The sequence below is a fragment of the Gavia stellata genome, chromosome 9, assembly GCF_030936135.1.
Source record: "Gavia stellata isolate bGavSte3 chromosome 9, bGavSte3.hap2, whole genome shotgun sequence".
NCBI classification, from domain to species: Eukaryota; Metazoa; Chordata; class Aves; order Gaviiformes; family Gaviidae; genus Gavia; species Gavia stellata.
The window spans coordinates 10,271,641-10,296,640 of record NC_082602.1 but is presented as its reverse complement, the minus strand read 5'-3'; the positions used below and the strand labels follow the sequence as shown (position 1 = coordinate 10,296,640).

The following is a 25,000-nucleotide window of genomic DNA, read 5'->3' as shown; positions in this document are numbered from 1 at the left end:
AGCAGATTAAAATCCAAGTGGAAGAAATTGTTTCATGAGCTGCATAAGGAAGAGATAACAAAATTACAATGTGACTCAGATCAAGAAGTGAACCACTGGAGAGAGTTCTGATGCTGAAAAGCTTATTCCCCTTGCTTTTATCCTTGCTTGTCTTGTGCTGTGTCTTCGTAGGAGCATTTCAGAACAATGTAGGAAGGTATTCTGGATTCAGCTGGTCCATAGTTGTTCCAGAGGTATTGGAAGTGTCACATAAGGTGACATTCTAGCTTGCACCACTCACTTAGCTGTTTGACTTCTTGTTCTGCTTGTGGCTATTGATCTTAGGGTACAGGAAACCAGAGTTGTATCTGGAAGGCAGCTCTACTCCTTGGACATTGCTGTACTTTATTGTAATGCTGGGTATCTGGGCTGCAGATGGTCTGTGGTGAGACTCTCCTTTTCTTTGTCCAATACCTTTCAGGCTCTCACCTCTCTAAACGATGCAAGGATTTAAAAGAAATGGAAAACACAAACATCTACAAGGAGGTCAGGTTGCATCATTTATGAAAAAGTGGCATATATTTAGATAAGCCAATCCCTATGACTAACTCAAAATCAAACTCAAAGGATGGAGGAAAAAGTAGATCTGAACATTTTTTGAATGTTTCATGAATAACATATGAGAAAAAAAAAACTGTTAAACAAGTTAATGCACTAAAGCACAGACTTTGCATTTCCTATGCATTTCCTACTTAAGAGCTGGTCTGCTTTGATGGAAGATCAGGCTAACAACAGCAATTTGACTATGAGCAAAAGTGCTGTGAATATGCTCAGACAGTCTATGAAATAAGGAGTCCCTCCATAAAGAGGGACTGTTTGGGTTCATTGGGACAAGAGGTGATGTAAAATGTAGTGATGACAGCATGGATAGTTTGAAGGGGGAAGCAAACTAGAGAATGAAGTGAAAACAGGAATTCAGGGAAAGATTAATTAGCATTTTTTCACAATAGCAGTGTTAGCTGTCACTTGCACAGGACTGAAAAATGAGAGTGTTAGGATGAGGCTAGCAATAACTCATAAGGATCACTGCTAACAATAAAGAGGTATTTTAAGATGTTTATATTACATTGCGGTTAATACTGCAAAGATGAAACTGGCTTCTTTTCACCTGTCACTCTTCTCTTCACTCTTTTCTCTTATTTGCCTGTCTGTCAAGAATTAAGGCAAGTTGACTCACTCATGGCAGATGTCAAAAAATTTCATCAGTATGCTATAGCTTTGTTACATGGAAGAAGAAATAGACGCTAGCACAACATCTTACTGAATAGGTGATATGGCATGTTTCAAAAACTTACCTTGATTTCCTCCAAGTTGCATTTTTTAGATGTTTGGTGCTATCCAAAACAGAGAACATTAAATAGTTAACAATGCCACTTTTTACAGCAGTACTTGCCACAGACTATGGTTGTCTCAGAGGTACAGCCATCGGAATGGCTATCTCAGCTTACTGTGTATATTATTCATATAAAGATGGCACATAATTAATGCTTCCATGCTCCACTAGGGAAATCACAGACGTCAACGGGGGACCTACTGAGTTCAAGAAAATATTCAAGTTCCCTGAAGAAGTTGGACTTAAGGAGAACCCTGTAGTACACGTGTTCTCCTGCTTAGTTTCAGCAATGATCTACCCTTTGTGGTCATATTTTCTATATTCTGCTGGGAGTATCAAGTGATTTTTGCATCTCAAAAAATAACTTAATTTGTGCTCAGAGACTAGGATTGTCATTAGTTTTTGTTCCCTTCATTAGTTAGACCCATGCCAAATATTAAAATGATCATTCTTACAGTAGGTGTAGCGGTGTACTCTGTGACATTCAATTCCACCATGGATATGTCATCAGCATCTACAGCTGTCTGAAAAATGAACACAGATAAGAAAGACATAAATGACATATAGCTATGTCACAATATGTTACATATGTGAAATGCAAAGTATAGGAAAAAGAAAAAAAAAAGGAGACAGCAGAGGACTGACTGAAAAGTACTGATATGCTAAAGATAGCCTTGTTTTTACCTCTCACCATATGTGTTCATTTGATAGCAAATGGCAAGACAACAGAAACATTGACCAAGTAATTTGGACAATGAAATACAAATATTAGTGAATACACACTTAAAACCAAGCACAAGACAACATAACCTTCTGACACTAAGTTCACCAAAACAGCACCATTGCTTGTCAGAAATGCAGCAAAGACAGCTGAATAATGAACCAGGATGGAAATAAAAAGCTGATGACCTTTTACAGCTTCTAAGTCATTACTCATTTTGCTAACTCATAGGTTATCCCCATCTTCTTGGCAGGAACCTTCATGATTAATTATGATAAAATGTGCAGTTTTGTTAACCTACCAATTGTCAGAGAATTTAGATATTACGCAGTCTATTACCTTCTCACAAATCTCAGAATCATGGTGCTTCAGTTTATGTTTGGCTCTCATGTCACTAGTTGTGTCTTTACCTGTTTCATAGGAAATCTGTCTGCTAGCAAGTCTGGAGAACATACTGGGGGTATCAGTTTCTGTGTCAGTACAGCCCTAAAATGAATACAGCAAAAACAATCACACTAGGTTCCTTAGACTTCTGTGTAATTTGCCCTATAAGACTTAGTTTTACCAAGACAGAAATTGTAAAAGAGACAGCCATTGTATAAAAGACATTTCACAAAAGTTATGCCATGTATGACTTCATAAAATCTTTGCTTATAAGAGGTACAAACAAAACTATCAAGTCGGTTGAGTCTAAAATTTGGCTTACTTTTTTTTTTTCCCTCCACAAGATGCACTGCAAAATTTCAAACAAAGTAGTGTTTCATTATAGCCTATTGCTGAAACTTCTCTGATATACCTCATAGCTCTGAGGAGACAGTGTTTCCATAGTAGTACCCAGTTAGGAAGGACAGAGGTTTGGAGGAATTAGGGCCAAAGTGGCTTGGGTGGAAGCAGAAATAAACAGAAGGAAATGTCTGGGGGCTGCAGAATCACTGCTTTAGAAACACTTTGTTCCATGAAGGAGCCCTGATTTTATAAACTTTGTTCCAATTAATGGGAAAAAAAAAAAAAAATACAAAGAAAAAAAAGCTCAACCCACCAGAATTTCCTGGAAGTCAAAAATTCTGTTCTTTTTCCTCACTCTGTCAGCCTTTTCACTACAATGAGGAAGAATCACAGAATTCTATAGATCATAATAGTGATGAATAACCCATCACAAAGGGTTTGTGATGAGCAGCTCATGGCAGACCAGTCTACTTTCTGTTTGACAGTGTACCTTGCCTTAAAATGGGGGAACATAACAGAGTGTTACACTTTCTTAAATTTTTTCATGCAGCAAGGGTTTTTCATAAGCAATCTATGTGCTTTGGATGTAGCTTCCATCAGATAAGAGCATAGAATTGCTTGAAAATACTCAAGGTAATTATTGATACTTTCAATATTTGATACTTTCAGTTATTGATACTTTCATAAACTTTCCCTAGGGAAGAAAACAAAAATAAGAGGTGTAGAAAAACATGAACTTTGATGGAACTGGAGAAATTGGCCTGATGAGTCTGTTACTATTAAGAGAAAATCCCAATTAGTGATGCTATATTAGAATTTTAATACGTAACAGATTGATTGCTCTAAGGAGGATCAGGATCATTTTTTCTGTGTAACTTTGGGGAAGGAACACACGAACACAGAAGAAGGAGAGGAAAAATTAATTTAATTTGGAATAGTGACAGGATTGTAGTTTCAGAAGCACCTTTCTAACTATTGGGGAAGCAATGATGAAGATGAGTCTACAGAGTGAAGTGTCTCCAGACTGAAGTGTCTCCATGGAAGATTTTTTAGAAGAGCATAACAAAATATCCAGGAGGACCATCTAAACATGTTTTCCCTCTGAATCACAAGGGATTGGGGTAGGCTATTTTCTGGATCCCAACATTTTAAAAAATGCATACTGTGCCTCCCATTCCATGCATAGAGTGTATTAGCGCTCACAGTCCCATTTGACTGAATTTTTAAATGGAAGCAACTTTATTTTCTGAGCATCTGTTCCAGAGCTTGGCTCCTTTTCATTGCGAAGAACTGACTGGAAATTGTTTCTTTAGCATTTTCCAAGCTGCAGAATATCTTTGTATCCACAGGATTACAAAAAAATTGCATAAAGATAATTTATCGGCTTACAGTTTGATGACCAGCCTTGACATAAAATACATGGCAGCATATGTACTGCCTTTTTGCATTGTGAGTGTATGTCTAGAAATCTTATAGCGTAGTTGAGCCACACATGGTGCAAAAAAACCCAAAATAAATTATCAACGAGCATCGAAGCAATTTTGTTTGTTTGTTTTAAACTTGAGCCCTTCTTTCTGCTCTGTACTTCAGCTAAACTGATATTACGTACTAATAAATCAGAGTATTCTATGGTCAAGTCAAATAGTTAAAGGAAACATATATTCTTGTCAGAAAATCTTTATCACTGTTCTGAACAAGATCCAGACTTACTCAAGGCTTATAGAAAATTCCAGACTGAAGCATACCAATTGCTTGGAATTTTTTACTTTAGGTCATTTTCATTCTCCATTCCACTGTTTTACCTTGAGTATTAAGAGTTGCTTTCTTAAGCAAAAAGAATTGTTGAATTGTTTGTATGGTTCCCCTTCCCCAGCACTGATAGTAGTACAAGACACAGTGTTACTGAAGGAATCTGTTGGTTTTTTTTAAGAATCAGGATTCAGTGTCTAAGAGATTCAATATAAAAATATTCCTCTTTTATTAGCCAGTTTTAAAACTTTCCACCTGAATGGTGGCTACTAGCCAGAAGAATTTAATTTTAATTGGACTGAGAAGTCTAAAGAATATAGAGTACAAAGAATTTGAAAGGTCACTGTTAAAAACAACTGTCAAAATTCAGCGCTTGGCTGGATTAGATACAATTATTACCTTGACTATGAAAAAGAATCACCACGAAAATTATGTCTTTTCATATATTTGGAAATTTCATTTAAAACAATTGCCATGAACTAACTAATGTGCTTAGTTAGTTAGTTAGTAATGTAACTTTGGGTTGCAAGAGGGAGCCTAAGATGCCAGATATTTGCCCTGTTTCCAGCTGCTGTGCAAAACATTTGGTTTCAGTTAGACTGGCAGAAGCAAGTTGTTGAGGTCTTCTGTGAGAATGATTCTGTAATGTATTTACTGATTTGTCTAAATCTGATGATTAATATGTTTCCAAATACAGCCCACTTCACTTTCAGAAAGCATCATCTGTTTCATTACAACCTTGCTTTCGCTAGAGAATTATTTAGTGACCACCAGTTTCTTTTTTGTGTGTGTCCAGACTCCAAATCTGTGGTCTGACAAGTACATCCTAGAAGTATGATCACACTTTCATGGGTGCTCTGACCCTAAGCTTCCCTTACTTTCTAAAATTCCTGTTGTTCCATCTTTCCACTCTTCCTTCAGTGTCACAAACCATCAAGAATACAAAGATCCACATTCTGCTTTTACACTTCAGCCGTCTGTCTTTTATTTCACTGGGTCCTCAGCTTTCTTTGGAGCTCTTGTAGTGAGCACCATAATGCATTTAATCTAAAGAATCTACCACTTTGAAGGACTCGATATGAAAATGAATTATTTTGCAACTAAAAATGGATGTATGGGAAGTGTCTCCCTTACTGATTCACTGTTAGAGAGAGAAGACAGTCGCCTTTTTCCTTTCTGCAGCCCACTTCGCTCAGAAGACTGGCTGGTTGCGGTTGCTCATTTGCAGGAGGGGTAACTGCTGAAAGATCGTGAGTCTTTAGGCGGAACTCTCAGCAGGGATCCAAGGCAAGGAACATATGTTGCAATGGCTGTTCTAATGGATGAGAGGTAGAACCAGTCAGATTTTTTCTGTTAGCACAAAAATTCAGTCATCATAAACAATGTATTTCTTCAGTGAGATGAACTACTGCTGCATGGACTGGAAAATTACTGGGTACAAAAAGAGTTTTCCAGATATCCAATATCTCGTATACAATCACCCTGCAAGATCACTTATTCACAGTGTTGTGCAGAACTCAAATTTATTGCTTGGCAGGGATAAGGGCATTAAAGTATAACTCTACAAACTGAAGGGAGCTATTAAAATTATGTTTTATCTGCTTGCAGTTTAATCAGGGCAAAAATAAAATTCTGTCCCTTTAAACTGAACCTCGCAGAAGTACCACGTAATGAATTATTTTAATCTTCCCCTAAGCAGCTATTCTAGCTTTCTCTTACAAATCTGTGTGCTGGCTATCTGTAGAGTTGTACAAAATGTGCAGTTATATCACAGTATTTCTTTTCTCATATGCAGTGTAAGGAAACTCTTTTGCCTAGCTTCGCTCTTCCTCCCAGCCTTCCTTACTTAGATACTCATGCCCACCTCTTCTCTATCCAGTTCCCCAGTAGGTCTTTGTAAAGGGTGAAACAACAGCCTATATATGGCTTTACTGCCATCCGTCAGATCTCACAGCCTGCATCTGAACTTGATATGGTAACGCCCCTAGATGTTACAACTCAGAAGAAATATTATCTGAAATATGAAAGCTTTAAGAAAGGTGGGGAGGACACACAAAATAGGGAAGAGGTGGTTTGACTTACTGAATTGCATCTCTCACTGACCTGCTTAATTTAACAAACTGCTATTTGCAAGACTGACAAATGTCTGCATCTCTCATGAAGACAGTTAAAAAATTTATGGTGCTTTCCTTTGAGGTGGGAAGGTCTCTGTCTTTTATCATGTAATCTGTAAGTACAGATCAGTATCCATAAACATCTCTAACTCCCATCTGTATAGTAATTTGTTCCAAGTACAAATTCCACTGACATTTATATGGCATTGAGAAGTTTTCTTGGGGAGGGCGAGGCTGTCTTGCAGAGGTAAAATGAGCAGGTGAAGCAGAGTTCAGGTACTAGTCCTAAAAGTGTAAAAGTTACTGTCTGATTTTCTTTGCTATATTAAATAAAGCTTTTAAGAGTGAACTTACCTGTATTTGGGGTGGCTGATGGCATAAATGATGGGGTTATGGATGACAGAAGCTTTGGCAATCACAGCTGGTACGGAGTTCATGAAGGGTGTTAGGACGTGGGAATACCTAGAGTAATGCAAATGCATTATATATTTAGTATTGAGTTCCGTGTAGTCTATGCAGATATATACTGACAAGACAATGCTTTATTAGTGCTCCAGAGAGAGTAAAAGGGGGGAGTTCTGTACCCAAATTGTAAGAGAACAAATTTTACATCCTTTGCCTGTAAAGATCAACACCAACCTAACTGCATTTCTAAGAAACATGGTTTTCTTGCAGCTTGTCTTGGGGCTCTTCACTACTATGACTCAGGATGGTGGCAATTCCCATGTTGTTTACCCTAGGGACAAAGACAGCCTTCAATAAGTGAATGTGCATTCATCAGTCTGCTCCAAACTCAGCAGATATACTTGCTGAGTAATAAAATAGGTGTGTAGAATAAGGCATTATAGGGAAAGATGACTAATAAATCTATTTTCCTATTCAAACTTTATTTTTTGCCTGACCTGAACTAAAAAGTGAAGGGGAAATGTTTTTCTGATCTAAACAGTGAAGGGAAAGTATTTTCAGGTGTCATATGTTACGCTCATGTGTTACTGTGACCATGCATATGTGCAGGTGACGTGACTCTAAAGGATAAAAGAATTATGATTGATATCTATCGGCCATGCTGCTATCAGCCAGTTAATTTTTGAAGATAGCTTGGAGTAGCCCATAAGGTTTTGGTCAGAATAAAGTCAATAAAACAGCTCAGACCAAAATAACAATAACATTTCATAGGCAGTTTCTACCAGGCAAATTCTCCATAGACCTGCTTAGAGGCTATGAAGACCACTTCCTGCATTGGTAGAAAGAGTTCTAAGTGAAATGGCCCAGTAAGTCAGTCTTTCCTCCCAAGGATAACATCTTTTCTTTATCACTGCTTTTCTTCCTGAGAAGGCAGTCTAAGTTCCATCTTTCAATTAGCCTTGCATTCCTATAATATGATGGGAGAAAACAGGTTTTCCTCTCAATCCTCTCTCAGAAGAAGGTCTCTCTCATGAGTGATGCAAACACACAACAAAAAGGATTGCATAAGTAGGTGGCAGCTCATCTTTCTGGTGAAGAAATTTTTCATCATACTATGGGAATATTTATGCTCTGTGTTGAGGTGGAAATGGTCTGCCAATAGTAATACAGGCAGTTGTCAGCCACCTGAACGTTGAGATGCCATTTCACCTCTAATTTAAGGCTTGTCTCTGATAAGCATGTTCTCCATATACAATTTTTAACATGGTTTCTCCTAATCATACTTTTAAAGCATTGGTTAGAAGTGTAATTCTTCACAGAGTCTGGAGAACACACAACAGTTTGACCTTGCTGAAATGGAGGTTTTGAACCTGAGATGAGAGAGGTAGTGCTTTGGTAAGACTGATGGAGAGTTCAGCTAACAGAAAAAAACAGTGACAAAGGCTTTTGTTTAAGACAACCATTCCCAGACAACAATATTAGTGAGCATGACTGTGTGCTAGCTCAGTATTCCCCATACAAAATATTTTCTAAAGGAATTAAGGTTCTTCCTTCATTTTGTGTATGTTATTGCTCTGTCAGATGAGTTGTCTTTAGTCCAAGGCTATAGCCACAGACTCCATGTCTGCCTCCCATACGTGGCATGCAGTGATTTTGTCTGAGTTTGTTGTAATAAGAGTCCATAGAAGGCCTCCAGGCTTGGTCTATTAATCTCTGAAAAATCCCAGGACTCCCTAAAAGGCATAGTTCAGAAATGGAAAAAAAGCTGAATGAAGCTGTGTTCCTCACCAGATGTCTTCATGAGCAAAATTTGCAAATGCTCATTTGTGACGTGCTGTAGAGTTATAAAATTGTCTATTTGTTCAGATTTTTGTCAGCATGAGACATGGGCTAGAAATCAAGTTCAGCAGGCAGTTGATCATCCTGAAGTAGATGCTGAATAGTATGGGACAGCCTGACAGTTCTACATAGCTAAAATGCTTAGCTTAAAGCATCTACTTTTTTTTTTTTTTTTTTTTTTTTTGAGGTATCTTAGAGCAAGTAGTGCTGCAAGGTAGCTGTGCTGCATTTCTTTGTCTTCTTGCTCTTCCTCTGCTGCTGCTTGGAATTGCCCTTCTGGATACAAAGGGAAAGAATCCTCTCCTCTTCACATTTTTTCTTCTTAAGCGTTAAGATTTTAGAAGTGCTATGTTTAGAAAGCTGCCTTCCTAAGCTATGTTTTAGAAGAGGCCCTGCAGTGGCCTCTTCCTTAGGTGTGCAACAAAAATCACCCCTGCCTCCCAAATTGGTCCATCAAAAGTAAATTTATCCTGTGTGTCAATTTTAGGAAAACCTACCTTTTGTTTCTGACTTGAAAAATACAAATAGAAGGTTTTTTGTACTGTCATAGCAGTCTTCCAGTTGAGGATTTGCAGCTGGTAAGACATTCTAAAGCAGATAGTCACAGCCATTTTACAAAGGAAAATTCACATGTTAACATGGTAGAAACATCCACATAGACACAAGGCATCCTGACTCCCAATCCGTTACTTGTACCTGGATTGTATCAACTATAGTCTGGTGTCAAGCTATGTACAGAAACTCTATTAATAGTATCATGCTTTTGTTGAATTACTGTATAAAATGCTGACAATTAAATAGATGAAGGACATGCTTAGGTGATTCATATTTAAGATCTTTTATATCCAGCATCAAAAAGCTCCCCAATGCAAGTATTACTAATTTTGAACTTGCTTATACATGTAAGGAATTTCAGCAGTTTGATGTAACACAAGAAAATGAATGGACTTTTATAAGTAAAAGAAGTGGAGAAAGAAAAGAGAATCAACTCCATGGTGGATATTTTTGGGCCCCTTATTTAGAATTTTGGTGCTAAATAAAGTTCAGATAGTTCAAATATCCTAGTATAAAGAATCTGCATTCAGAAATCATCAGCACTGCAATGTTATGTTTCCAGTAATAACCTTCCCATTTTCTTTTCATTTTTGCTTTTTGTTTTGCTTATTTTTTAATTCAAACTAAGAAAAAATCACAGTCAGCATGTGCCTCATTTGTTAAATGTCACTCCTAAATATGTGAATGATTTGGATACACTTCAGGCATTAAACTTGACAGGTAGCTTTGACTTTCATCTCTCTTACAATTTCACACCTTTTGCTTTCACTGAATATTCCTTTGCTGATACATTCATAATTACCCAGCAAAAGCTACTAGAGCGACAACAGAGTATGGTGACCAGGAAATGACATAAAGCAAGATGACAATCAGTGCAATTTTGGCCATCTTCCACTCATTTTTCATCCTCTGATACTGTTTCTGGAACTCTTTATTTCCATGTTTGCATCCAAATGTCTGAACAGACCTAGGGGAAATAAGCATACAACAGCAAAAAAAGGAAGTAGGGAATTGAGCAAATAGCTTCATAAAATGGGGCAACAATTACTCTTATGCTAGTTTATTCTAAAAGTCATGCACTTTTGATGTGTTAATGTATGTATGTGACTGGTCCTTCACAATTCAATGCAGTTTTGTTGCGCTAATCAATGGCAAAAATCACATGTGCTTCAGTGGAGAAAATAGTCCAGTACCAAAAGAATTTCCACATAAATCAGGTATTCAAGCCAATTGAACAACGCTATATAAAATATAGTTAGAGAAGTCTTTGCTCACCTAGGTCCGATTTTGGTACCTTACACTTACTCTGTATTTCTGAGCTATGTGACTACCTATGCTGATATCTACACATTACAAATGTAGTGGCAGACATTGGCCTTTATTTTTACAATAATAGTTTTTGTTTCAGAGACCTGTGATTAAAGGTTTTACCTCTTTTTCACTCTTTGTCAAACATGGAATTTGTTGTTTAATTCCATCAATTTTTCTGTTGAACAGTTGTTGATACACTCTTGTTAGGTGTCTCTGATGTCCCTTTAGTATTTCTTTTGCTTGGTTAATCTCTGTAGTCCTTTCTCATCCTTCAGATTTCTCTTGCTGCTACTCATACCTTTTTCTGCATTGTTAGACAATATACTGAACAGCTCTGGCTTAAATTCAGGAATGGCCCTTCTAAGGATTGTACTTCTTACCATGTTGACTACTGACAGAATTCTTGTCTGGTTTCCTGTCTCAGTCATGCATATGAATTATAAGTGAAAAACTTCCCAATTTTCTTCTCTTAGTCTTTGTTTTAAGAAAATAAGCAGTCATGTAAACAGAAGGATAAAAACTTAACACTATTGGCTACTTACTTGTTGGCTTTCTTGATAGCCTCAAATATAAAGACATAGCTGTATATGATAGCAATCAAAGGAATGAAAAAGACGAAGCAAAAAAGCAGCATTGTGTAGGCGCGGACTGATGGTGTGAAAGTCATATAGTCCCATGAACAGGAAGTCAGCAGACCCTCGGGAACATATGCACCTAGAAAGAAGGACAGGAGAAGGCATAAGCCATGAAGTGATTCTTATTCTGAGTGCAGAAGTTAGAGAAAGATACTCAGAATAACATGGAATATAGTCCTATTCTCTTAGAGGGAAAAAGAGGTTAAAAGGATACACGATTCTTCATTTAAAGCACCTCTTTTTATTTTCTTTTACTCTGTTGCCCTATTGTATTTATGTTTAGCAGTCTAAGGCTTCAGATCAGAAAACTGAATAATTTTGTTTCAGTTCTTGAATATTGTTTAAAGCTCAAAGTAGTCAAAGGGCATCTCTCCAAATACTTCAGTGGATCTTGGATCAGACCCTTGTTGTTTTTAAATATCTCCATTTCCTGTCAAATTGCTGTCTTCCCAAGGAGTGAAATGAAACTGATTGCGATAGCTACCACTTTTTTAAGTCTGTGAAGATAAGAGAAATTTACTGTGCAAAGGAGAGAGATTTGTTGTGCAGATCAAATTAATTTTGCCGTGAAGTAAATTTGAGTACAAGTAAAAAAAATCATACATACATAATATTCTGCCTGAAATAAAATATAATCTCCTTAAAGAAACTGTGTCAAACTGTTAAGTAAAGAAATTGTCAATGGCAATGTCTTTTTACCTTTGCTTTTTAATTTTTACTGTTTACAGTGATATTTTCTGTTGAACTCTTAAAAATACTGCACCAGATGTGCTCAGATGCATCTAATTACCATATGAGAGTTAGTACTGTGGGTACTATTAGAATCTAATTACAAGATAACAACACCCTTCAAGCAATTATTCCACCTTCTCCAATTAAGGATCTAGAATCTAAGACTATATTGTCATTTTGTTGTACTAACAGCTCCTCATTCAACTAAAGGCTGCTTCTCCCAGTGCTGCAGTTTGCCTGCTTAAACATGCTTCATGTTTATGGGGGACCAGAATGACAACAACAAGACAATAACAAAAATCTGCTGAAATTCTACTCAGTAACTGAGTTGGTTGCAGCATCCTTTGGGAAAGTCAAACATTGCTATGTTCTCACCTCAGCTGAGCTGACACATTCTCTTCTGGAATTAGGGAGCACAATAGTGGGCTGGGGTTTTGAATGATGAGTTCATTCTAAATTACTGACTGAAACTGGCAACTCGTAGGAAACAAATTCATGGTAGTGAGGTGGATTCAAATGAGGAAGAACAACAGAAACTCTCTTTGTTACACGTTGCAAGGATTGAGATGCTGTATGTGTGTTCCAAATTACAGGCATAAAAATCATATTTACAAAAACAAAGTAGTTAGTTATTACTAAATGTCATCCTTATTGGAAGCCTTAGTGAAGATATACCAAGGGCTGAATGGAGAATGTAACCAACACCTAGTGCAATTTGCCCACCTAGAACACAGTCAAGACTTACTGAAGATGTACTTGCGGAAAATACTCAGACTGTATTCCTCTTTTATGTGAATAAAGAAAGTCAGATTGACACTGCTATCTTACACAGCACCTTTGGGGAGGAAAAAAGCAGAAAAAACACAAATACATTTATTTCACTTTCATATTGTTGAATTTGGTTCAACAGAAGAAGGTATGGGATAATAGGTAGGTGCATCCTTCATAAATTTATTGCCTTGATTTTATCTACTGTTCTTTATTCAGTGAGTAATGACCTTAGGAAAAGTGCCATTGTCATATAATATGCTGTAATACATACTGGATTTTTTTTCTTTTGATTAGAGATCTTCAGTTCCAGTACATATTTTATCAGTTTTCTTGAAACTGATTTATTCAAGCCTAATATGCAAGCCATTAATTCAACCCTCTTCTATACTTGTAACCAGTCTTTAATCCAATGCTGTGAGGGAAAAAAACTTTTATTCCATTTCACTTACTCCATCCAAAGAAGGGTGGGAGGCTCCAAGCCAAAGAGTACAGCCAGACTCCTACCAGGATTATTAGGGCCACCTTCTTAGATGTCACTCCAACTGAAGCCAGAGGTTTTGTGATGACAAAATATCTGTCCAAGGCAATCACCATCAAAGTGATCATAGACGTAATGCCAAAAAGAGCTCCGCAGAAGGCATACAGCTCACAGCCTTTCAATGAAGATAACAGAAGTAGCAGTGAAATTAATCCACCCATGCTAATTAATTTCTGGGAGAGTTCAAGTCTGTGTTTCTTGTGAACTCATGTCTTCTGGAATTTGTAAAGCAATGGAACTTTAGTTTTCCTGCAGTTGTAATGCTATCTGTAAAGCCGCTGTCTGTCTTGTTAATTACATTATCCATGGAGATAAACTTCAAAGATTTTGTTTGCTTGAATTGCTGAAGACAGTGACACTTAACATATTTTCACTCATTGATTTCTGATGTTTCTAGTGGGATCATTTCAGCAGTCCGTTAATCTCTTGTTTAACTCCAGTTTTACTGCAGCTCCCATAGAAACAGCTGCTTTGCTTAACAATGGGTTATAACTACTTTGATATCATGGAACCATTTATCTCTCAAGGTCAGCATAACTGGAGTAAATATGCAGACTATAAATATATTAATGAGTGATTTTAATTATTCAAACAACCTAATGATTAGAAGCAGGGGTTTGGTTTTATATTTTAACATGTATGCAATTGAACACTTCATGGAAATAAAAAAAATGTGCTTTTGGTCATCACAGATCAAAATAGCAACATTACTTCTCTGACCTTCCTCTCGTCAATATCTGTTCAAGAGGCAAAGACTAGTCTTCCTCTTACTACAGTTATAGAGGAAGAATGAAAGCACCTTCATTCCGCATTTTCTTACTGCACAGGAAACGTTCAGTTAATATTTCTGTTGTGAAAACTCATTTTTGCCAGGCTTTCTTGCCTCGCTTTGCCAGGTGCAAGTCCCAGAGCAGGTTATTTAGAAGAGCTATTAATCTGGTGTGTTGGGGGGTGGTGCTTCTTTGTCATAGGACTCTGCCAGTAACTAAGTTATGAGATGACTGGGGAAGAATGCTGGCAAGTAGACTAGTCCTGTGCCTTACGTTGCCAATGTCACCGTTGTATCTCATATAAGCAATTTTTCGTTCCATGGTGGGAATGTATTTATTGCACACAGACATAAATGTTCAAAGAAACATTTGTGTCAACATTGAAACAATGAAGAAATGTTCTCAACATTGCAAGTGTACCTGAGGATAAGGAAACAGTAGATTAACTCCCAATAAGAACATAGTGATTTCTTAGAAAGAATATATACAAACCTTTCTCACCAAAAATCCAGCGTTTGTGGAGGCTGTTGGTGAAAAAAACTGGACACTGTGTAATGGACATCAGGAAGTCACTAATAGCTAGATTGATGATGAATACGTTGGCTGGAGTCTGAAGGCTCCTACTCCTACAAAGATCAGAAGGAATGTTGCTAAACACTGCTGCACTGTTAATTATGTTATTACTCTTTCCTGTGAGCCTTGGCAGCTTCACAAATACCAAGGCACACTACATAGCAAGCTAGGGCAGAGCGCTTCTCATTTCCCTCATAACAGCACATAAGCAAGGCTCAGTTTTACACATTTATACTCCTGGGCACATTAGAGGATTATTTTGATAACCAGCTCAGTGATGGGGATAAATCATATTGTTCTTTAAATATTCTGACCCAGTGCACTGCATGTCCATGATTAACAGGAAATTAAAGTTGATGTACTCTATGGATTTGCTGGATCTGGGTCGTGTTAAGCAGGGGGAGGGGAGTGTATTTTCCACTGCTGATAAGATCAACAGTGACTTCCAAATACAGGGATTAAGCAAGCTCACTATGTACCATATCAAGCATTTTGTTTTACATCAATTCTTCTCTATGACACTCATTTCACTGGCCCAGACACTGACTTTAAAGAGAGCAATAGCCAGCCTTCAGTGTATCCTACCTGCATATGTTATTCATAGTATTATAGTACAGTGTTTTAAAGGGTACACATAGAAGTTCAACTGAGAGTTCCTCAGTTTGGGGCTCAGTGTAACTTTTTAGCTCCTTTCTCAAATTTTCAGTCTTAAACACAATTGAAAAATACCTGAGTATACGATGAGTTCTTTGCACTGATCCAGAATCAACCACTAGGTCTACTGTCCCCTATCTGTCAATTTAGGAGCTAGGAGATATTATTAGTAGATACTTATGGGCCGCTTGTATTTGTTCAGTAGTCTGCAAAGTTACTGAACATATTTCTGTTTCAGGCAGCTGGCTGTCATACAGTTTGCAATTACTTGAGACTGCTTTGTAGGCATCTGATGTGCTCTCCGAACTTCTGATGTACTTGTTACTTTGCTATCAGTATCCCTTTCTGTCTTCATAACATCTTCAAATGAAGACAAGCTGTGTCCTCCAGTGGAACTGCAACGGCCAGGACTGGATTTCCTGTACGGGACCAGCCAAACAGCTAAGCTAGCTCATGTACTTCATCCTCACATATCCGGTCTGCATGCCAACACCTTTTCTGGTCTGAAGCCCGTGTCATTCACACTTAAGTGTTGGTATCTACTCTGAATGCACATACTGAAACCTACCGTTTAATGTACCACATAAATATAGGCTTGAGACCCAAACTGCTTTCGTCCACACTCCAGTGATTTAAGTTAACACAGCCAAATTATCATGTAATTGCTGTTATTTGGTTTATTACAGTAGTGCCTAAAGACCAATCATGAAGTAGAAGCTTACTGGCCTCAACATCATGTCAATGCTCTGCCCCAGTATGACAAAACAGAAACAGGATGAGTGAACAGGAATGGTGAAAATATCACATTGTTGTCAGAGATCCAATTTCCTTCAGATATAAAAGTTGGAATGTGGCTTTAGTTAAAAGCAAATAAGCCAATTGTTAGAAAATGTGAAAACAAGAGACATGGCCAGTAAGGAACAGAGGGGGAAAAGAAACTGAGTAGTAAGCAGCAGGAGGAAGGAAACCTCTAAAATAGAGAGGATATGTCAGAGACACAGGTGCAAAACATCCCATTGGTCCACTGCAGACACAGTTCAGCCAGTAGAAAAAAATTCACTGGAAGGTTTCTGCTTTGGCTGCTTTTCTATTGCTTGGCATATCTGTGTGATTCTTTGCAATTTTGCTAACAATTTTGCTCTGGCTATGGTTAATGGGAAGAAGTCGGAGGGAAATGGCAGGTTGCCACTTTTTTTCCTGCAGCAATGTCTCTTGGTGCATTTTACTATGTCTGCATAGTAGTCTGATAGTATGCCTGTGCTGCATTTGCAGAGCACAGTCAAGGTACTGTTAAAGTTCATAAATTTGAGTATTTAGAAAAAATCCAAAAGAAAGATACCTGCAGAAAGCATAGATGACCAGGAAATTACCCAGCGTTCCTGTGATCCCCACTATAAGAATGACTGCTCCAATTGCATAATGGGCATGGTCTGGGACATCCACTGTAGGAAAGGCACCAGGAATGTCTTGCATTGTCATCTTCTGTGGAGTAAATGAGAGGTCATACGTATATTGTCAGACTTGACTGAATAAGCTGGCATGTGCTTCTTTAGAAGAGGAAATGGTCAAGAATGCAAAAAGACAGCAAGCAAAAAAAGTCAGAATAAGCTAACTGCTTTCAAATTACATTTACTGTTGATCATCTTCAGGGGATTAATATGCCATCAGCAGTGCAAAGGTCAAAGGGCAGTTCATATGTTTATTGTTGATTTACAATATTGGTGAAGAAAAGCAATCTATTCTCTCCCAAAAGGAAGATAAGGGTATAGAAGAGAAAAAGAGAGGCAGGAAGGGACCCTTTTTATTGCATCTGACATCAAGTAATGCAGTACCTAACAACATGTATGTTTTCTGTAGTTTTCATTTCAGGGAAGTTTCTGTACCTATGAAGTATGATTTCTGTTGTCCTCTGACATTGCTGGCTTCTATGGATAAACATGCATTTATTCCTTTAGTAATATGGCTATTTCATTTCTCCCACTGAATAACACTGAATTGCTAGCTGCCCTCAAGACTTAGTTACCAAAAGCCTGGCAGCATTGAACAAGAGTCTTTTGGAAACTAAATTAAGGATCAGAAAAACTAAAACATGAATACTTTATACCTTATGCCTGGTTTCCATACCAGTTCTGTTTTCGCTCTGCACTGAATCATAGAATCATAGAATAGTTTGGGTTGGAAAAGACCTTGAAGATCATCAAGTCCAACCGTTAACCTAACCCTGCCAAGTCCACCACTAAACCATGTCCCTAAGCACCTCATCTATACGTCTTTTAAACCACCCCCCTGGGCAGCCTGTTCCAGTGTCTGACAACCCTTTCAGTCAAGAAATTTTTCCTAATATCCAGTATAAACCTCCCTGGTGCAACTTGAGGCCATTTCCTCTTGTCCTATTGCTTGTCACTTGGGAGAAGAGACCAACACCCACCTCTCCACAACCTCCTTCAGGTAGTTGTAGAGAGCGATAAGGTCTCCCCTCAGCCTCCTCTTCTCCATGCTAAACAACGCCAGTTCTCTCAGCCGCGCCTCACAAGGCTTGTGCTCTAGACCCTTCACCAGCTTTGTTGCCCTTCTCTGGACATGCTCCAGCACCGCAGTGTCTTTCTTGTAGTGAAGGCCCCAAAGGTATTTTGGTTTCTGTGAAGTATGTGATAAAGCACTTGATGAAAGCATTTGTGTCTTAATAACTCATAGCAAAATTCAAGTCTGAAGACCACAGCATTTTAAATAATTTAAAAAAAAATTTAGTTAAGTATCAGGAGCCACAAACACATTTTAGGCCAAGTGACCCCAGATGAGTAATGAAGCAAACAATAAGGCTGCACCCAGGAAGCAGGATGACTTGACAGAAATTGAAGAGGAGGGAAGAACAGCTGTCTAAACCATCACTGTTCTGCTGCCTTTTGATATAAGGTCAGGCAAGGAGACTTAAACACTCACCTCTGTGCAACTGCTACTGTTCTAAACGTGCCTTGGCATCAGCTCCAGCCAGCTAATGTAGTCACAAAAAATACCAAGCCCCATCTTCATTCATCTGCATGGACAGATCCTGTCTTCATAGCCAGGCTTTTCTCATCACTCACTCTGGAATGGCGTGCCATGACCAGTGCTTATAGCTCAAGCCTGCAAGCTGCAGCCATGGAATTCCTCAGCTACTGAGCTATGAGAATCACACCAGGGTTGATAAAAGATCAGGAAATATTTTGAATTCTTTGTAGCCTGCCTACTGTGAATACTGTCAACCTGGCTGTGGCCTAGGATCCAGGACAAGGGAATTGCCTGTACCAAGGTCTATGCCTGTGCCAAGCTTAAATAATGCTATGGGGCTGGATATGTTCTTTCCAATCACAAGTACTGGGAGGTGGTGGTACAGCTGCCATATGCAGTCATTCCTTCCCAGGAAAAGGAAGGTTTCTGGTAGGAAAGGAGTAAAGTGCACAGAGGTAGATATGAAGTTCTCCCTTTTGTGCTACAGCTGTGCTAGTAATTGGCATTCGCTGTTAGAGTGCAACTCAGAAATGCCTTTGGCAACACCCCAGTTATCAAAGGAAATGGGCGTTTTCAGACAATAAAGGCAGACATTACTTCTGAATACATCTGTGAGATCGGGCTGAAGTTGTTAGAGACAGTGTGTATTTAAAACCAATGTGCCAGTAGCCAGAGGTGAACCCCAGGAGTGTCTGGAATTCTGGAAGAGATTGTCTTTACTTGTGTGCTGAAGATCTGTCCCTCAACAAGTAGAGCGCGCTCCCTGGGTTTCTACATTAGCAGCAATGAAGTACTGGACAAATACTCTGATCTTAGAGAGAAAAAATGTAGCTCTGGCTGTTATTATAATTGGAGCAAAATGTTAAGGTTGATACACTAACTGAATGACAGTATCATGACATTTATTGTTCGGGTTCCTGCAGCAAAGTGTAAGTTGGCATCACATCATCAACATCAATGGGCATCTTGCCTAGGCAGAAATTGCTGTGCTTAACACACTGCCAGTAAAATAACAAAAAAATCCCATGCTAATAGCAAGTGGGGAGGGAGAGTCTGAGATAAAACTGTTTTAAATAAATGAGATCAGGTGTTCTTTGGTTTGTTTTTCTTTTTCTTTCTCCTTAGCCTTATGGCTAGAACATTTTTTAACTGCTGTCCTACAGAGAGTTAATGATGATTATTAATGGAATGGAGATTTCTGATGTTTTTCCCTGTAGCTATCCATTTAATCAGAACTGGATCAAGGTAACAGAAATAAAGCAGCTAAAGGAGCTTGTTTTGGCTACAAAGAACAGATTAAAATGGTTTTAATTTGAATTAAATCTGTGGAGGACTAAGGACAAGGAAAAATGTAAAAGATAAATATAAACACACAGAGAAATCACAAGAGAAGAAAGGTTATTTAAGGGACAGTAGAAGACTTTAAAATTACTTATTCAGGAATGAAACAAGTTCAGAGTCAATAAAAATGTCAAGTGTGAAAAAAATAAAGGAATAATATTTATAGTGGAGCAGTGATAGGACATAAATAACACTAAATACATGGGCAAAGAAAAGGTCTGTGGCAAAGAGGAATAAATTCACATTTTAGTGTGGACTTCCTGTAGGCCTTCAATTTTTACCACAGGGTACAACTCTGGCTGTTCTCTAAGAGGAAAAAGACAATTATTAAAGAAAGTAATTTCCTCTGGTTTTATTGGAAATACAGATCTGATTCAAAGCTTCTTTAAGTTGAAGAAAGGCAGTAGTTGACTGACAAGGCATTAGATCAGGCCTAAGCACTTCAAATTTGTCACTAAGTTGCATACATACAGCTTCCTTACTAGAAGATGAAAACATGTGCCTGTATCAAGTTCAGCTCTAGATGTTCTAAGGGAATTATATGTCAAAAGAAAGGACAGGGAGAAAAAGATAGTGCTTGAGGAAATCAGGTCAGCAGGATAATCAAGAAACCAGACAATTCCCAAAGCTTTTCTCTATTCAGTTTCTCCAGCAGATTAGCCTTGTGTAGTCTCTGTCTTCTGTTGTCACCCCACGGTATGAGTACTTGGTTGTCAGGGGAGAATAAAATTCCCACTGTTGCCATCCCCACTGTAGCAATTGTCCTTTGAGAATACTCTGAACAACTACTGTAATTGCATTGATAATACATAGCATTGTTGCCTTGCATGTTTTTCTGTTCAGCCTTCTTTCTATAAACACCTCGTAATGAAGATAAGAAAAATGAACAGGCAAAACCAGCACTTTGTTATTTCTCTTCCAAGTGACATGACAACAGTTTATTTAATGTAACATGGTTCAAAACCTTACCAAATGCCAAAGAAACTGAACTGGAAGCTAAGAGGTTGGACATTTTCCAGTGGATGGACAATGGACTACAGCTTTCCTGAGTCAACAAATAAAAGATGCTTGTACCTGAGGCTCTGGACCACTGGGTGCCAGTATACCCACAGGGCTACTGTGCTGTGTGTGGCTTAGATCCGTCTTAATTCTGTAGGAAACAATTCACTGGGAAGCACCCACTTCCTGACAGTCAGTCAATATATATATTGCACATTTCTCAAGCAAGCATTGCTTGAGAAAGCAATGGAAGCTGTGGAGGACGTCAAGGTAGTAACTGTAATGTAACAAAATTTCTTCACAGTAAGTACCGCAGGTCAGTTGGAGAACCTATCTTCTAGCCAAGGATGGCACTTTAGTCAACATTAAAAGCAGGTTTTATAATATTGTTTGGGTGTATATGAAAACTGACCTTTTGCTAGAACTGTAAAAGAATTTGTGTTTTTAATCTCTGATAGGCATGTTGTTTATTATTTACTTACACTATTGTTTTGCAGAATCAGATGGCTAACTTTGGTGTGGCGAGGAATGTGGGAAGTGCCGCACTAATTCAGACCAGCATTCTTGGCAAAACACTAGCCTGCCTTCAGCCTTGACTGGGTGTTTCACAGAGCTGTGAAACATGCATAATGAACAGTGATGTGGGAATTTCATTTTCAGTATAGACACTTAGCAGTTGGTTTGTACCCTAAAAACAGGGTTATTATCCCTTTGAAAGGATAATCTTAGTGGAGGATATTTTTATGCTCCATATATATGTATAACCCTTTTCTAAATCCTACTCTATCGTTTGCCTCAGTAGAGTCAGTGACAAGGTTTAAGTGTGTCCTTGTGGAAACACTAGAATAGAGGGAAACAGTTAGGTTTAATAGTCTGCCTTCTTAAAATACTCATTGTTCTCCCTAAAGGAATGCTTGTCTACTGCCTCCAACAAAAAAGCTAAAACAGAACTGACTGTGTTTTCAGTAATCATTCAGTAAACTTGACTGAGACTTGGAAACTTGAGATGCTTTTTGGGAATTTGGAGAAAAGGAGATGTTTGATAGATAAATATGCCTAAATTCTTTCTGTTCTGGCCTTGTCCGTGGAGGCTGCAGCACAATATGGAGCCTTGTTATTCTTTATGGCCTCCTGCCACAGCTGGTTACAAAGGAGGCAGAATCCTTCCTGGAGGGCCAATCTGAGGAGCCAGCCCGCTTCTTCGGGAGGAGAGCAGCGCACAGTCCCTTCTGCTAAGGCTTGGTGCAAGCAAAGAAGGGGTAAAAATTAATCAGTCACAGAGAACATCAGTGTAGGGCAGAACTTGTATTTCACCATTAACTTTGTCAAGACCCTACAAGACACTGGTCTTAAGAGAGTTAAAAGGATAAAGGAATTCCTTTGCAGTCCAAGACAAAACCACGATTCCAAAGTGATTTGCTCAGGTTAGAAGGAAGTCCAGATCTGATATAAAACCCAGGAATATTTGATGCCTGCATCTATTCTGTCTTGGCAATTTGTTTATTATACACATTTTCCTAAAGAGAAGGTTTTCTAAACAGTTATTTCATAATTGATTAAAAAAACAACAAACCAGCTCACCTCTGAATAAATTCTAGTAGAAGACACACCATTTTTGAAAGTCCAACCCTCCACCCCCATAGCATGAGAAAAATATTTGTGTGTAAGTGAAGAAAGGACAACATGCAAAGAATGCAGTTCAACTATTGTTGGGGGAAAAAAAATCTGTTCTTTTTCAGAGTAAGAAAAAAATCATGCCACCTAACTACAGTTCACTTGCAGGTGTTGATTACTGAAGTCCTACTAAAGTTAACAGTGATGATGGTAGGAGCAAGGCCATGCATGTAAATACTTGTACTGAATATGAATCAAACTTGATATAGCCCACTCCTCATATTCTCCCAATGGCCAGAGTATAAAGCAAGGTTTAGTTTATACTTATAGGGAAAGAAGAAATCCTCATAAGGCCATCTGGGGATTTGAACAGTCCCACATTGACTTTAGCAATGAGTTAGGTTTCTTTGTTCTTAATTTTCCTACAAACACAGGTAATGAAGCCACTTATTTACACAGTATAACTTACACAACCAATGGTAGGGTTAGGCCTTTTACATTATAAAAAAATCTTATAGTTTAGAAAAATCATCAGAAGAGAAACACTAATTTCCTAGGGTTTCTAGGTGCAGTGTTTGTACTGCCTACCTACAAGAGGCCTCCAACAACTGATAGCACTTATTTTTCTTCACAGTTCCTTGCTCTGATTTCTAAGCTTGCCTCTGTAGGCACTTGCTCTGTGATGATAGGCAGCACAAAGAGGAGTGTAATCCCACCTCAATTATGGTTTCAGCAGGGTGACACCAACTGCTAAGCCCTCTTTCCAGTAGGCAGCAGGGCTTTCCTTAGATGATGTTTGTCCTGTTGAGCAATTTGGATAGCAGATTTTGTATCCTGTCTTCCGGATTTAATCTCAACCACAAGCAACACATATTACTTTCAATCCTGAAAGTCTCTTAAACCAATCTTTGTGCCAAATTAAAATGCAAAAGTTTGAAAATACAGTCACTTAACCTAGGGAGAGGAAATGGACAGCTAGTTACCTCTTTCAGCAGAATAAGGAAAAAATCCATTTTTAATTTTCCAATGTAAATCACTCTGTTCCCAGCATCCTTTTCCATTTTGCCATGCGCTTTCCAGTTCTTCTTCTCCCTCCCTGCTATGTTCTGCTATCCTCTTTCATATGTTATCCATCTAATTTAGTTTGTAAACACCTTGGCTCAGGACACTTCTCTGTTTATTTTCCTGTAATACACTGCATACATCCAGGTTTTATTAAAAAAATAAATAAACAGACTGCATTTTCACTACGCAAATAATGAAATATTTACTGATCCTTCATTATAAGGTAAGATCAAACTGAAACACCCAATCCAACATCTTATACGCATAAGAACTTTTGGAGTGTTTGAAACTTGCACACAATTTTTAAGTGTCCGTTGTGTTCTGTGGGCCATGCCAAAATACCTGGTGTGACCCCATGAAGATTTTAAGCTGAATTTCAGATTTTAAAAACTTTAAAAATTAGCTTGGGTAATTTTTTTATTCTTTACTTTTAAACAGACTTTCATATAAACAGCAGGTGAACAAAACTTTGTAGTCCTAATAGTATACTGAGATACACAACCAGGAAGAATACTTCTGAACTCCTTTGGGCTTATGGGGTGAGATGGAGAATATTTTTAGAATGCCCAAATAAATTCCATCCTGAAGTGTCATCACAACAGATTCTCACCTTCACACTTCTAAGGAAATTTTCTTTCTTTTAACATTTCACAACTGAGAAAGAGCTTTTGATAGAACTTACCTGGGAAAACCTTCTGAACAGCTCTCTTGGGTAACTGCAAATAACAACTCTTTAACATTTACATAAGCATTCCACTGCACTTACAGACTATTACAGAAATGACGGGGATTTCCATATTGAATAATAACACAAGAGAGCATTGTGTCTGAACTGCTAAACAGCTGTTTAATGCACAAGAACATGTTGTTTTGACAGTTTGCAACATATTTGGTGTACTTTGCCATTAGACATTCCTCCCTGTCTTCTGCCCATGTAACTTCTGAAAAACACTGCTTCTACAGTCCTTTCTGCAGTAAATAAATAGTTAAAGGAATAAAAAGAAGATTTTTAAGTTTTCATTATGTTGTTCATTATTGCATTACAGAATTAAACGTGTACATGCACCTTAAATGGCCATTTATAGTTCTATAAATGCCAGCTTTGCCAGCAGAACTACTTGCTACAGCTTCTAGTGACAGAAAACACTTACTGTTGGGGCTCTAAGAGGCAGGTCCATCAGTGTGTAGGCATTGGCTTCCCAGTCATTCCATGCATTGAAGGACTCCACAATTTTGGTGCCGTTGGGGTCCTCAGAGGGACAAGAGATCCCCGTTTGAATGGGCTGATTATTCAGGTGAACAAAATCTAAGCAAAAACAAAGAAAGAAAAGCTCTCCTCTGAATTTAAGTCAGCCAATTTACCTTTTTGTGTGTGTAAAGCAGATTGCCAGATTCTCTGGAATAATGTGAGATCCAGAGCAGAGTTTTTCCCTAGAGCTATAGATTGCTTCACTCCATCTTCAGCTTTGCAAAGGGCAGTAGCAGTCGCTTCCATTTAAATATAGCAGACGGCAGGGTCCGCACATGC

The 25,000-nt window shown here is 38.2% G+C and overlaps 1 protein-coding gene across 1 annotated transcript; it reads right to left on the bottom strand.

Moving 5' to 3' along the window:
• Positions 1-280: 280 nt before the first annotated feature.
• On the bottom strand, positions 281-24,650 carry OPN4 (opsin 4). Its single transcript, XM_009807781.2, is given in 12 exon segments — positions 281-472; positions 1,335-1,373; positions 1,828-1,896; positions 2,433-2,579; positions 5,703-5,883; positions 7,037-7,144; positions 10,284-10,448; positions 11,335-11,506; positions 13,380-13,583; positions 14,731-14,864; positions 16,805-16,947; positions 24,624-24,650. Coding segments are annotated over 12 exon segments (1,581 nt in total).
• Between the last annotated feature and the right edge of the window lie 350 nt (positions 24,651-25,000).